At 41.7% G+C, this 15,001-nt stretch overlaps 2 protein-coding genes across 2 annotated transcripts; one reads left to right on the top strand and one right to left on the bottom strand.

Moving 5' to 3' along the window:
- The first annotated feature begins 1,212 nt into the window (after positions 1-1,212).
- Positions 1,213-5,448, top strand: h3f3d (H3 histone, family 3D). The gene is made up of 4 exons (XM_084322767.1): positions 1,213-1,296; positions 2,137-2,278; positions 2,843-2,996; positions 4,544-5,448. The coding sequence occupies exons 2-4, from the start codon at positions 2,151-2,153 to the stop codon at positions 4,670-4,672; spliced, it is 411 nt and encodes a 136-aa protein (XP_084178893.1). The 5' UTR covers positions 1,213-1,296; positions 2,137-2,150; the 3' UTR covers positions 4,673-5,448.
- A 6,306-nt stretch (positions 5,449-11,754) lies between these two features.
- Positions 11,755-14,355, bottom strand: uqcc4 (ubiquinol-cytochrome c reductase complex assembly factor 4). The gene is made up of 2 exons (XM_084322425.1): positions 14,210-14,355; positions 11,755-13,443 (listed from the first exon to the last, which is right to left on the bottom strand). The coding sequence occupies exons 1-2, from the start codon at positions 14,296-14,298 to the stop codon at positions 13,080-13,082; spliced, it is 453 nt and encodes a 150-aa protein (XP_084178551.1). The 5' UTR covers positions 14,299-14,355; the 3' UTR covers positions 11,755-13,079.
- Between the last annotated feature and the right edge of the window lie 646 nt (positions 14,356-15,001).

The raw sequence follows: 15,001 nt of genomic DNA, 5'->3' as shown, positions 1-15,001 counted from the left end.
TGTACAAGCAAAACTGTACATTGGAATATTGACAACCATACTAGGTAATTTACTGTTCATTGGAGGGGGTTGGGGGGGGGGCAGGCAGGCAGAGAACTAGCGAGGGGAGGGAGAGAGAGAGAGAGAGAGAGAGAGAGAGAGAGCGAGAGAGAGGCGGATCATCATCATCATCATCAAACCTTTATTTGAATAGGCAGGTTAATTAAGATGGCGGGAGGGACTGCAGAAGTGTGTGTAATCAGTGGCCTTGTTAGGTTGGAGGGCGCTCAGTTTTTTGAGTACCTCAGCTGTTACCATTTCTAGTTTGAAATCGTCTTTGCGGACCCCTAGTTTATTGTAGTAGGCTATGATGTGTTCTACCCCATAATGCCCTGAGTGCGAGGGTATTATTTACTAGTGTTGTGGCTATGTTTGTGACGAAAATGTTTAACTAATTGGCCACATCCAGTTTGTCTGTGATGAACGTGTTGTCCGTCTTTATGTTTATGTTTGAAAATCTGGTTTTAAGTTTTTTTTACTGCAGCCTATAGTTGATTATTGAGTAATTTCCAAAGTTCACTGGGTTTATTTTTGTTTTCCTCAGTTTTGTCATTGATAAAATTCTTTTTTGCAGTTTTGATCATGGAGTTTACATCATTTCTTTAGTCTGTTTCTTTGCAGTTTGAGTTCAGTCACGTGGGCTTGGAGTTCACTACTCGAGCTTTTGGTAAGCTTTGACTGACTTTTACGAAACTCAGAGCATTTTTTTTGTCTCTGGTTTTCATAGTGGTCAATATAATATTTCGGAGTGCATTCTCGAAGACACTGACGTCACGAGACCGCCGCCATCTTGGTATTGGGGAAACAAACGGATTTCTACGATCAAATGTATGCGTTGAGCTCCGTTTTATTACATATTTGAACACATTCTTGTTAATTTCATAACCTTTTCATATCATTTGTTTTGAAAATATTGAGGCCAACATGGCATTTCACTATTTCGAAAGCCTTTCTGGTGATTCTAAGTGCATGTTTCCCCCAAGCCATAGACATGCACTATTTTAATTTGAGTACAAACTGAAGGCGCGTTATTTTGATTGGCATGCGTGTAGTAGTAGTAGACTTTTCGGCGTGACCAATGACGTTCTGGTCACGTAAAAAAAATCGACCAATGACGGAGTTTCGTGGGTTGGGCTACAACTCAGACTAAAGTGTATAAATAGCTTGCGCTCCCGCCCTCCTCCACACGACACACACAATCGCAAGAGGACCAGCACTGACCCCTAACCTGCTTTTTAAAGAAGAAAGAAAAACAAGGTAATGTCAAATCTATCCGTATTGATACGATACCTATGCTCGCTATATAAAATCAAATAACATCCAGCTAATGTCTTGCTTTTTTTTTATTCGATTAAATTGCAAACGTTCAAAGTGTTCCAACAAAAGCCAAATTGCGCGCGCGCGCGCCCGGTTAATTAATCTGCCGTTGTTACCGCACTAACGTTAGCTAGTAGCCGTTAGCTTAGCTAGTCATTTGGCTAACGTTAGCTCAATAACTAAGCCAACGTTCGTTTTTTAACGTCGACTAACTCCACGAAAGAGGGTCTGTTGTTTTAGCGGGGACTGGCAGTATTTATTTTATTAGTTATTCCGAGTAACGTTATCGTAAGGAGGCTGAGCAGCTCGCCTAACTGTAACTGGCGCCATACAGCAGCTAACCGCCGATACGTGTGTGTTTGTTGTTCTGTGATGGCCACGTTTTAGCGACTATAATCAACACAATACATTTACGCTTTAACGTCATTAATGTTATAGCCTGGCAAACGTTACACTAATGACGGTAAATGGCGCGGAATCACCACGGCGGCAAAATAGCCTACTTGGCTTTGTGTCGTTGGTGGTTGGTAAAAGCATTCAGCCTTCCTGAGCATCGTGTCTTTGTGGCGACAATTAATGAGTGAAAAAAAAATGGCTCTCATACAAGACTAGTGTTGACATGTCGCTCATATTGGTTGAGATGGCGACACGACGTGTAAACGGTAAGGACGTAAGGAAAACGATGAACTGTTCCAGCCAAAGAAATACTATCTATCGGGGCTGAGTACTAACTGTTATACACCAGTCTCACTTATTGTTTTGCCTTTTCTTTTCCACCAGAAGCCTGAATAATCATGGCCCGTACAAAGCAGACCGCTCGTAAGTCCACTGGAGGGAAGGCTCCCAGGAAGCAGCTCGCCACCAAGGCTGCAAGGAAGAGCGCGCCCTCTACCGGTGGTGTGAAGAAGCCCCATAGATACAGGTATTGGATTTAGATTAAAATGTATCATTATACAGATCAGATGTGTGTATTGATGTGCAGCAAAATCCTGTATTAGTTACTACACAGACCAACAGATCAATGTAAATTTTAACAGTGCAGCAATTTTAGGAATAATATATAGCACAAAGGACCTTTTGTAAACTCAAGCACTTGAGACTTTCAAGTACATTCCAGAACAGTTGACCAAACTTTTTACTATTTTTTTTCCCCCTGTATGACTCCAAACCAGACCAGAAAATAATTTGCGATTTATACTTTATACTATGCATGAGCCTGGTCTCCTTTGAAATGTAATATTCTTGCACAATAAAGAAAAATAATCATGCGATTTTTTTTTTAAACTTTGAATTCTTTCTGTTAATCGAAAATTAATGCAATAAAGTCCCAGCCCTAATGTATATATATACAGCATTATTGTATATGCCATCATGCCGGTGTAAAGTAGGTATTTAGAAGGATCTGGTATATGTTGGCAGTGGTTTACCGACATGTGGCATTTAATGCTGGATATGTAACGTTGACTGTTTTACTTAACCTTCCCAGGCCCGGCACCGTGGCTCTGCGTGAGATCCGTCGTTACCAGAAATCTACTGAGCTGCTGATCAGGAAGCTGCCCTTCCAGCGTCTCGTCAGGGAGATCGCGCAGGACTTCAAGACGGACCTCCGCTTCCAGAGTGCAGCCATTGGTGCTCTGCAGGTGAGACATGATGTCCAGTACTCTGTGATCTACAGCCATGAGCCTGTTTTTATTGGATCTGTTTAGTCCTTTCAGCCCGCCCGAAAAGTGCTTCTCACTCAATACATGTACCACATGCACTGCATCTAATGGGCGATACATCCCCATTCATTATTATCGTGGGGGGGGTTTGTTTTAGGGATGCCCGATAATTATCGGGCCGATATCGGCAATTATGACGTCATCCCGATAAACCCGATAACGTTATTGATGGCTCTGATAATATATAATACATTTTTTGGTTAAAAGAAATCCGGTGTGGGTGGATTTGGATGAAGGGCGCTTGTTTTTATTATAGCTTCCTCCCGTTTTGCCAGTACTGTGGTACGACTGACAGCGTGTGGTTTAGGAACAGGGAGTTACATTCGGAGGCAGACAGTCGATCTGCCAATTACGTCCCACCGCTTGCACCCACCTCTTCTTCTTACCACCAATCAGAAGCTCTTGTTTGTTTATTTACCTCCGGATTGTCGGCCATTATTCTACTCTGAGCTCAGGCTAATACCGTTAGCTCCCCGCCAGCCACATTGACAAGTACCAGCGCTTATACATTACATTCGTTCTGTCCGCCACAATGAGAGCAGAGCTGTCTGTACTCTGCAGCACCCGTGAGTGAGCACAGCCCGCTCCTCGCGCAGGCAGAGACACAGGCAGGAGAGATATAGAAAACGGCCAACAGGATTAGTTTGCGACGTTTAAATTCCTCAAAAAAACCTCCATAATTTCTCGAGTACCGATAGCAGTACCGATGACGTCTGAGCTTATAAATACTAAAAAAAATTGATCAAAAATAAAATAGATACATTTAAAAAAATATATAATACAATAAATATCTGCTTGAGGAGCATAAAGTTATCGGTGTCAAAAAAAATCAATATCGTGCATCCCTAGTTTGGTAGAAATATAGTTCCTACATGAAGCTGCTCACGTCTGTGGAATATCTTTAATAAACATCCAAGTATAAGATAAGCTATTCCTTTAAGATGTTGCATATAGGCAATACAATTAGAACTGTAAAAATATAATTTGACTCATCCATGTATTTATAATAAAACACAAGAGGATGACACTCAATGATGAAATCAAATCCCTATGCAACACCGTGGGACTGGAGCTTTGAGCGCCATAAATGAGAGTGCTGTTCAGATCCATTGTTGAATGATCTGGTTGCATTCTGGGTAGGGGTGGGTTGTGTTGATTTGGGTGAACTGCCCCTTAAAGGGAGATCAGAGATGCTTGGTTGCTCCCAGTGTGGACCGCTCTCCCAGACCACATGACACCAGACTGGATGCTTTTAAACATGGCTTAGACTCCTTTTTATTTTATTTTTTAGTATATCTTTTTCTGATGTTTTTTAACCAGTTTCATTAAATGTAGCACTTGTAAAGTCCAAAATAAGTACAAAGGCGATTTAGAGAAATCCTCACGGTCCTGCCCTGAGACACAGGCTTGGTGTGAGGACTTGCTTGGATGTCAAATGTGACTCGTGATATGCTCTCTCTTTACAGGAAGCCAGTGAGGCCTACCTGGTCGGCCTGTTTGAGGACACCAACCTGTGCGCCATCCATGCCAAGAGGGTGACCATCATGCCCAAAGACATCCAGCTGGCCAGGAGGATTCGAGGAGAGCGCGCTTGATCTGAATGCTTTTTATATTTAACCTTTTTGGGATGGGTGGGAGTGGTTGGGATTATTTTATCTTCAAAAGGGGCACTTGACTGAATACACCAATTATTTTGCACATATAAAGTATCCCAAAGGCTCTAAACTGTTTTGCATACATTAAGTTAGTTATTGCATATAAATAATTCCTTTATTGATCGCTTTTTGGGAAATTTGCGTGAAATATAGGTTGGGCGGTCAGGTGGCGTAGCGGAGATTGCGCTCGTCACCAATGCAAGAGACTGCGGTCTCGACTCTGGCACAACTAAATTGGCATAGGGAGAAACCAGAAATCGGCGAGATACCAAAAGAAGAAATAATAGTTGTCGTGTGGCACAGAATACATTCCCTGAAGTCTATAGAACCATACGATTGCTGCATTGCTCCCCAACAACAAAAGGAGATTGAGTTTGTAGGTGAGATGTGTGTTAACCAGTTTAGAGCCTTGGGATGTGAGATTATGGGCTAAATAAATGTTTTCAGTGAAGTGTCTTAATATTTAGTCTGTCGTTTTTTTTCCACTTTTTATCTGCCATTGGTAGGACGGGGTGTTTTTGACCAGATTTCTCACAAGATCCCTGTACATGTGTTTATAGAGTGGTTTATAACATGGAATAAGTTGCCTAACTTTCTCTCAGGTTTTAAAAATGTTCGTCTTTTAGAACCTGTTGTACATTTGAATTTGTGGTAGTAAAAGTGTGTAGTAGGACTGTCTTTTGCCACTCTTGTAAATAAAACTTTCCACTACCTCACTTCTGTTTTGTATATCGACATTTTTAATGAATAGAATGTCACTGACAACCTTACCATAATTGACTTAATTACCATACCGGTCTAGTTTTGACTGCTCATTACCGGAGATTGGACCTGTTTTTAACAGTCTGTTTGTAGGTCTAGTGGTGTTTTGGGTTGTCTGCTTACCTTACTAACTGCCATTGATGTTCTCTACATCAACATGAGACTTACTTGGCATATGTAACTGCCTTCTGAAAGCTATCCCTTCACAATATTATACCTACCTCAAACTACCCAAATAACTGGCAAGATGTACATTGTGCTGTGTTTATATTTACACTATCTGGATATTTAAATGTCATTTAGCTGACTTATCCAAAACGACTTACACGGTCTGTATGTCGTAAGTCGACAGGAAGGGTACACCTTTTAGGAGTAAATGTTCAAACTGCTAAAACTTGGGTGCTGCAGTGTTGGGTGCATAGTAAAGACGCTATAGTAGGAAGAGTGCATATAATAATATACACTAGCATGTAAAATATAAATGCATGATAGCATGTGCAATAGTCCTGTAAATACTGTAGATTTATTCAGTATTTATCAGACATTTATACAATAGTTACATCTACATATCCCTTACCTACTCTTACTGTTGGCCAGTATGACTTACTACCAGTGTCACTACATTAAAACTGTCCATACATCTCATTAGCACCATTACCCAGTACCAGTACTGATTTTGGGTCCGAGTGCCTGGATACTGGACTTTGAGTGAAAAGCCTCAAGCGGTAAGGGTGGCACACAACACACTGTAAACGCTCACTAAACGGTCACTTTACACAATGAAAAGGTCACGTAAAAAAAAGTAGTTCTAGTATAGTAAGTGTATATAAGACCCAGTGCCGCATCCATAGCTTAACACTATTGCAGGACCTTAGCATGTCTTACCTTACCATGCATTTTAAAACGTTATGTACATTATACCCGTCTTATTACTTGTATTATTGCACAATCGCTGCAGGCATGACCACCCGCATTTCACTATGCCGTGACAAATAAAACTCTTGACTTGACTTTATATCCAGTTTAATCACCTTTACATTGTATATTACTATTGCACTTTACAGTTACATTTGCACTCTGGTTGGATGCCAAACTTATTTTCATCGTTCTGTACAATGACAATACATTAGAATCTAATCTTAATCTAATTGGGTGCACTTGTTATAACTGTATTAGCTGTGTGAATTTGAATAGCTTGTAGTAGAGTAGAGTACAGTAATTCAGGAAATAAATTATTTTCACAAGGGTACCTATACCCAGTGACTTTAAAATATTAGAGCCTATTTTCAACCCTTTTCAACATCAATAGGGATGTGAAAGGCTGAGATCTACCAAAACATTCATTGTACACTCATAATATGGATTACGGATTTATACCTCAATTCATCAATGAAGCAACATCTAACAGAAGTGGAGAGAAGTGAAAACGGATTTAACGAGACCCACAGTGACTTCTACCTTCTCAATGGCTCTGAAAAGAAACATCTACACGTCGGAACGGCGGCTATACACACGCTACTAACAGCGAGCCCGGCACGTAAGAACTTACCCCCGAATGGCAGATTGGACCGTAGGACCATGATCATCCTGGTTCTACTACTTTCGGGAGACATTCATTTAAACCCAGGCCCGGTCTTGACCAGAACTCAGGCGAGAAGACTTGGTCTGGCAGCGCAAGAAGCGAAGGTGGTTTCCATCGCGACCAACAACAACATCAACAACTCGACCCGTGGCAACATCCACTGCGCGGACGGCAACTGTTCCCCAATGACGCCGCAGCAGACGAGCACACGTGAGGCAGAGACGAGAGGAGGTGAACCGAGGGTCGAAACCATGACGACCAACTCGACGCGGGATTTAAACATCTCGACGCCCGATAGCCGGCTAGCTAGCAGAGCTAACAACGGAAACATCCAGGAACGAGTCCTTTGTTGTTCCAACACGGCGCGGGACCCGACCCCCCCCCTCCCCCCTTCTTTGTTGTTCCAGCACGGAGCGGGACCCGACCCCCCCTCCCCCCTTCCCACCCTCAACAACAAAGCCCCCCAGCACCACACAGAGGAACAGATCACAAACGAACAATACTTCGAACCTGCCAACATAAATGAAATAACCAACGCCAATGGACTGAACATTTTTCACATTAACATTAACAGCTTAAAAAACAAATTGGATGAAATCAAACAATTATTCATAAATGGTAAGGCAAACATACTGTGCTTCTCAGAAACTAAGCTTGACGATTCTGTAAAAGATCCAGAGATAGAGATTGAGAACTACTCAATAATTAGGAATGATAGGAACAAACATGGAGGTGGTGTCTGTATGTACATACACAAGGACACCAAATTCATCAACAGAAATGACCTGAATCATAAATCAATTGAAACTGTATGGGTGGAAATCCTATTCGAAAGGGCGAAATCCCTACTGGTTGGCACAGTCTACAGGCCGCCAGATCATAGTGATTTTTATGATACACTGGATGGGTGTTTAGCTGGAGTTGAGGATGTAGACAAAATTCTTATTGGAGACTGGAACACGGATATGCAACGAAAAGATGCACCCGTCTTCAAGTCATTCAGTAGGTTTTGTGATCTGCACGGCCTCAGCCAGCTAATCACCCAACCCACACGTGTATGTGAATCAACTCAGACTACCATTGACCTCATTCTGACCTCCGACAAGTCCAAGATCTCCAAGAAAGGGGTTATAGCATGCGGGTTAAGTGATCATTATATGATATTCTGTACCCGCAAAAAACTAAAACAAAAGGCTGGCTGCCACAAAACAGTCACATCTAGAGACCTTAAAACCTACTCTAGCGAGGCCTTTAACCTTGAACTGGAGAGCCTGGACTGGTCAGATGAACTCAATGGTACACTGGTTGAAGAAACATGGCTTGGTTTCAAAACCAAATTCTCAACAATACTAAACGACATGGCCCCCCTAAGAACCACCAGGGTAAAAAATCGCGCTGAGCCGTGGATGCACTCCGAAATACTGGCCGCTATGAAAACCAGAGACAAAAAATGCTCTGAGTTTCGTAAAAGTCAGTCAAAGCTTACTAAAAGCACGAGCAGTGAACTCCAAGCCCACGTGACTGAACTCAAACTAGAAAGAAACAGACTAAGAAACGACGTAAACTCCATGATCAAAACTGCAAAAAAGAATTTCATCAATGACAAAACTGAGGAAAACAAAAACAAACCACGTGAACTTTGGAAATTACTCAATAATCAACTAGGATGCAGTAAAAAACTTAAAACCAGATTCTCAAACATAAACATAAAAACGGACAACACGCTCATCACAGACAAGCTGGATGTAGCCAATTACTTAAACATTTTCTTCACAAACATAGCCACAACACTGGTAAACAAACTACCCTCCCACTCAGGGCTTTATGGGGTAGAACACATAGTAGCTTACTACAAAAACCTAGGGGTCCGCAAGGACGACTTCAAGCTGGAAATGGTAACAACAGATGAGGTACTCAATAAACTGAGCGCCCTCCAACCTAACAAGGCCACTGGCCATGACAACATCCCCTCCAAATTCCTCAGAGACTCAGCAGCCGCCATCACCCCAGTCATCACACACATAATAAACCTCTCCATAAAACAGGGACACGTCCCCAAGGACTTCAAAATTGCTAGGGTGACCCCTCTGCACAAAAAGGGCAGCAAATTAGACCCAGGCAACTACCGCCCTGTTTCTATTCTCACCTCCATCTCGAAAGTCATGGAAAAAATAGTCTACGAACAGGTCGAAAAGTACCTAGCGGAAAAAAATCGAATCTACGAATTCCAATCTGGCTTCAGAACATCCCACTCCACTGACACATGCCTTCTCTATTTGAATGACCACATCAAACAAGAGGTGGACGCAGGCAAATACTGCGGCATGGTCATGCTGGACCTACAAAAGGCCTTTGACACGGTCAATCACTCCATTCTGATTGACAAGCTAAAAGCAATTGGTTTTGATAGTCTATCAGTGAGCTGGATGCAATCCTACCTTGAGGGGAGGGAACAGATGGTGGAGGTAAACGGTACCCTATCCCCCCCTCTCACAGTGAGCTGTGGTGTTCCACAAGGAAGCATACTAGGACCGCTACTGTTCCTAATTTATGCAAATGACATGTCGTCAGCTTGTGACTGCAACTTGTTCCTGTTTGCGGACGACTCAGCCCTGCTGGTCTCTGACAAGAACAAGTTACAGGTTGAAAAAACCCTCAGCTCGGAACTAGGCAGAATCTGCATATGGCTCGCTGATAACAAACTATCATTACACATGGGCAAAACAGAGTCCATTCTCTTCGGTTCAAATAACAAACTCAGCAAGACCGACGGCTTCTCAGTTACAGTGGGTGACAATATTGTCACAAGGAAAGATGAAATTACCTACCTGGGTTCCATCCTAGAGGCTAATCTCTCCTGTGACAAAATGGCATCCAATGTAATAAAAAAAGTCAACCAACGAACTCGATTCTTGTACCGGATCTCCTCTCTGGTAAACAAGAATACCCTGAAGACTCTGGCAGGAGCACTCATTCAGGGGTACTACGACTATGCTTGCACCTCATGGTACCAAAGCACCTCAAAGGCGCTAAAAACAAAATTACAAACATCTCAAAACAAACTGGTCAGACTACTGCTTGACCTTACTCCTAGAACCCACCTCACCCCTGCCCACTTTGACAACCTAGGATGGCTTAGAGTAGATGACAGAGTACAGCAACTTGCAATGGGCCTGGTCTACAAGATACACTACACGACCAAGGTACCCATGTACATGGCAAAATACTTCCCAAAGGTCAGTGAATACCACGATCACAACACCAGAGGGAGCTCCACAAATCATGTTAAACCCAGATTCGGCTCAAATAAGGGACTAAACACGTTTCGCAATTATGCCACATCAATGTGGAACGCCCTACCCAAAGCTGTAAAGGAATGTGGATCACTACCCACTTTCAAAACCTCTCTCAAGAGACACCTACGGGAGACTGCAATTCAACACTGGCCCCTGTAAATATCCTAACCCAACCCCCTCCAATGTACAGTCATTTACCTAGTATGGTTTTGTCAATAGTCCAATGTACAATTTTGTTTGTTTGTACAGAGTCTCCCCCCCCCTCAATGTACAGTTTTGCTTGTCTATACAGTGTGCCCCCCCCCCCCCAACCACCTCCAATGTAAATTACCCAGTATGGTTGTCAATATCCCAGTGTACCCAACCCCCCCCACCCAACCTCCTCCAATGTACAGTTTCTACGTCAAATGTATATACTCCCTTTTCTTGACTCCTTCTGTATCATAAACAGTACTGTATTTGCAAATCTGGTATGTCATAAATGTATAGATGTAGCAGTACTGACTATCTGTATGTCATGTATGTCATATATGTCCTGATGAATTGAAAATGGGGGACCCTGGTGGAAACAAGACGAAAGTCTTTCTCTGGTCTGCATCCCCTTAACAATTGTGTGTATTGAGCTGTACTGTATTGTACCCATTCTGCAATCTGTTAATAAAGTTTTCAATCAATCAATCAAAAACACATCTATACACACAAAAATGTGTAAGAGACATCACATCTGGTAATGTCAAGTAAAATTAGACCGGTATGGTCCTTTAATGACAACTAATGGCTTATGTCATGTGTTAAAGCAGGGGTCAGCAACCTTTTTGACATGGAGTGCCTGTTTGAAATATAGTTGTAACTAGTGTGCCTCAACAATATTCCATGCATCGTAATTTTTTTTTCTCATAATCAGGTCTTTTTAATGAAAGTTTTTACATTATTACATCATTATTGTTATTGTTATTATTAACAATATTATTATGATGGTTGCATCAACCCTAAATCTGAGTTGGGGGGGGGGGAATGCAATGCAGACAAACAGCTGCATACAGTGCGACCATTTCACTCACATTTGCCCATTCATTTTTGGACACATCACACACCATCGGTGTGTGTACTGTACGTGTGCTGTCATAGCTCCACCTACAGGCCTAATGGAGAACACCAGGATGTGAATGGAGGGTGAATGTGAGGTATATCGTGTAAATAAGTTTTGATTGATCGCAAGACTACACTGTAAAAAAAAAATTATTAGTTACCAGAACTTAAAAATATTGAGTTCAGTTACTGTGCATTAAGGTTTTCAGTTTTCAATCCATAATAAGTTAACAGAAAAATAAGTACACAACCACATTATTTCAACCTAATAAAACTATGTTTATTGTCATTGTTTTAAGAACACAAGTTGACTTGGTAATACTCACATTTTGAGTAAAAAAATGGCTTTTAACATGTGCAATGTTCAATGAAATTGAAAAATAAATAATACAATTTGTTGATTAATCCCACTGGTCACAATGGTGACCGTAATAATGTTTTTGTTATAAGGCTCTGCAAATGTTACTGAATGATGTAGCAATGTATTTCCAGCTAAATTGAAATAATAAACAAATAAAGGGTCTCAATTAAATATGTGGAAGTAAAAAGAACCTGTGGGAGGATTTCAACAAGATAAATGCGACAACAGTGCAAAATAGTTCACTATAATATTTCAAAGCAAAAAAAAAATATAAAAAAAAAAAATTAAATAATATTTTTTATTTTTTTTTATTTTTATTTTTTTAGTGCTGCCCCCTGTGCCTATGCAAATGCCTAGGGTTGCCTACCCCTGCACTACAAATTCACCTGGGGAAAAAATTACTGTCTTAACGATTTGTGTGCCAATCATACATTCGAATCAACACGTCACATGTCAGGAAACGGAAGGCATAGTACATGTGTGGGTTCTGAACTGGGAGACGAATGAAGTAACCAGCTATTACGTTTTTTATTAAATATTTTTCAGATGACTTGTCGCTGAGCAGACCTTTCTCTCCTTATGGAGAGAGTCACTTCTGGCGGTTGGGTTTAGCACTAGCCCCTTTCGGGACTGTGATGCACCGAGTGAATACACCGTCCCTTATACGACCATTGAAAAATCCTACAATTAAGTCTGTCTCGCTTTTCTCTATCAAAACGCTTGTCGTACAGGTGTCGCAAAGAAATTTCAAAGGTACTCACAGTTGCACAAGGGTTTCGGACAGACAAACGCTAGGGTTTGAAAGCTTGGCGTTGCTAATAAACATTTAAAATAATTTTTATAAACTGGGCAACACGGCTTTATTTCGGGCAATTCCGGTGATCACAACGCAGGCGCATAGGGCACCCAAAGCCGGAAATAACACGCTTTGAGCCGTGTTGCCAAGTTTATAAAAAATATTTTAAATGTTTATTAGCAACGCTGAGATTTTGATAAAGAAAAGCAAGACAGACTTAATTGTAGGATTTTTCAATGGCCGTGTATTATATGTATAAGGGACGGTGTATTCCCTCGGTGCATCACAGCTCAGAAAGGGGCTAGGTTTAGCACTTGGAACGGCTAAAGCATCGGCGTCCTGTGTAGCACAGCGCATTCATAGAGGTGGTGGGACACCGTAACATCTCACAAACGACACAAACGTAAAAATAAATACAATAATGTCTCGTTTGCGCATTTTTATTCCCCATGGGTATAGCATCAGCTCGATTTGCTCGGGCCGTCGCCATCCTCCTCCTCTTCATCAGGGAGTAAACCAGGTAAATGTTCATACAACTGCTTCTCCAGCTGTTTATCGATGTCAGTCGGTCTCCGGAACATACACCACAGCACGAAGCTTATGGACAGCAGGCTGATGGGGAGGACCTTCCACCAGGGTCGCTGATACTGACTTCCTAGAGAGTTCGCCACGTTCCACGTCCTGTGGCTTGCTTTGCTGGTGCTGAATTTGATGGGCTTATTCAAGTCTTCACCACCACCACCACCATCGTCGTCACCAGCAGCCGGCTTCGTCGACCTGGTCCACATGTGGTCCGTCAGAGCGAGGGCCCTGACATTTTTCGGTCTTATATGAAGAGAAGAGAGAAGTTTTAGTCAATCATGCGTGTGTATTGAGCTGTACTGTACTGTACCCATTCTGCAATCTTGTTAATTAAAATTCAATCAATCAATCAATGAAAGGCAATGCCATGAATTGTATTTAATTGCTAAAGCACTTTTCTCACTGGTCTCTCGTGAGCTGACAAGACAGTTACTATATTTAACCGATAGGGCATACAAGGATTCCTCAGCTGTGTTAATGTGTTAATTTTTCCTCATCTTTATATTCAAATCTAATTTTATTGCCTATATTTATGTCTTTCTACCATTACCCTGCCCATGTCTGTACCTCCCCTCCCCCATGCTGATTGATTGAAAACTTTATTAACAGATAGCAGAATGGGTACAATACAGTACAGCTCAATACACACAATGCTGCTATGACGCCCGAATTTCCCCCAAGGTGATCAATAAAGTTATCTTATCTTACAACAATAAACATTATCATCATGGACCACCTGTTAGCCAGCAGCACGTCACATGGTAGAAGTGCATCAATGCCGTCAATCCCAATTCGAGTGAAAAGGTTGGAGATACTTCCAACAGGATATTGTACAAGTCAAAACTACATGTTCAACTCAGTGCTATTATCACGTATGTATTATTATTAGTTGCTGTGGTTGTGGACATGTATTCGAGGAGTAACGTCACTGACTGACTGTCATTGAAAACCAACGCCATGGCCGTGAAGAAATCCATAACGGTTTATCATTAATACGTCGTTAGCTTACCTCAAGCTCGTCGTAGTGCCATAGTTAAATATCCCACGACACAGCGAGTAGCGTGTAAAACTACACAGAAGACGTCCCGTCCCAGACATCTTGAAGAAGGATCAGGTCATGTTGGGTGAAGAAATCCTCTGCGGCGTGAGGTCATTTTTGGTAACACTCTGTGCAACAACGAATGTCTTCCGTGCAGGTACAAGTACGATTTCGTCTTCTTCTTCTTCTTCTTCTTCTTATTGGGGTTTTACGGCGGTCGGCCACCAACTGTTTGGGGCATTACCGCCACCTATCGACCCGGGGATCGGGCCAGTCTCCAGACGATGATAGATAGATAGATAGAATCGTTTATTGATTTAGAATGGAATAACATATATACATTTGAACACAAGATGAACAGGTATACATATCACCATTTACCAATAGGATTAAAAAGATAAACACAATAAACTTTAAGCCATAGGCATTGTTGTGAAGGATCAGATTAAACCGAATATATATATTTATTTATGGATATATATTGAATAGTATTTGTATATCGTTTGATATCCCTTGTATATTCCTTGTACATATACACGGAATATTCCTTTATTCTACTACAGCCCATAATAGTTCATTCTCTTATTGGACAAAAGGACCAGGCGCCAGGGACCAGCCCCTGGCGTTCAAGTTCAAAGGTACCGACGAGACATGCCCTTACTAGCCCCGGCTCCGCGCAGGAATACGGCTACCGAAAGCAGAGTGGCACTATTTGTCCACCGTGCATATAAATATGGCGCAAGAAATGTAGAATTCCTCTTA

This window comes from Notolepis coatsorum (assembly GCF_963971535.1).
Source record: "Notolepis coatsorum genome assembly, chromosome: 10".
In the NCBI taxonomy this organism is placed as follows: Eukaryota; Metazoa; Chordata; class Actinopteri; order Aulopiformes; family Paralepididae; genus Notolepis; species Notolepis coatsorum.
The sequence above is the reverse complement of the archived record's forward strand: the minus strand, read 5'-3'. Positions and strand labels throughout refer to the sequence as shown.

Coding starts and splice junctions, on each gene's coding strand:
- h3f3d (XM_084322767.1), top strand. CDS start 2,151: ATGGCCCGTACAAAGCAGACCGCTCGTAAGTCCACTGGAGGGAAGGCT. Junction 2,279..2,842: donor AAGAAGCCCCATAGATACAG/GTATTGGATTTA, acceptor TAACCTTCCCAG/GCCCGGCACCGTGGCTCTGC. Junction 2,997..4,543: donor CAGCCATTGGTGCTCTGCAG/GTGAGACATGAT, acceptor CTCTCTTTACAG/GAAGCCAGTGAGGCCTACCT.
- uqcc4 (XM_084322425.1), bottom strand. CDS start 14,298: ATGTCTGGGACGGGACGTCTTCTGTGTAGTTTTACACGCTACTCGCTG. Junction 13,444..14,209: donor GGCACTACGACGAGCTTGAG/GTAAGCTAACGA, acceptor TCTTCATATAAG/ACCGAAAAATGTCAGGGCCC.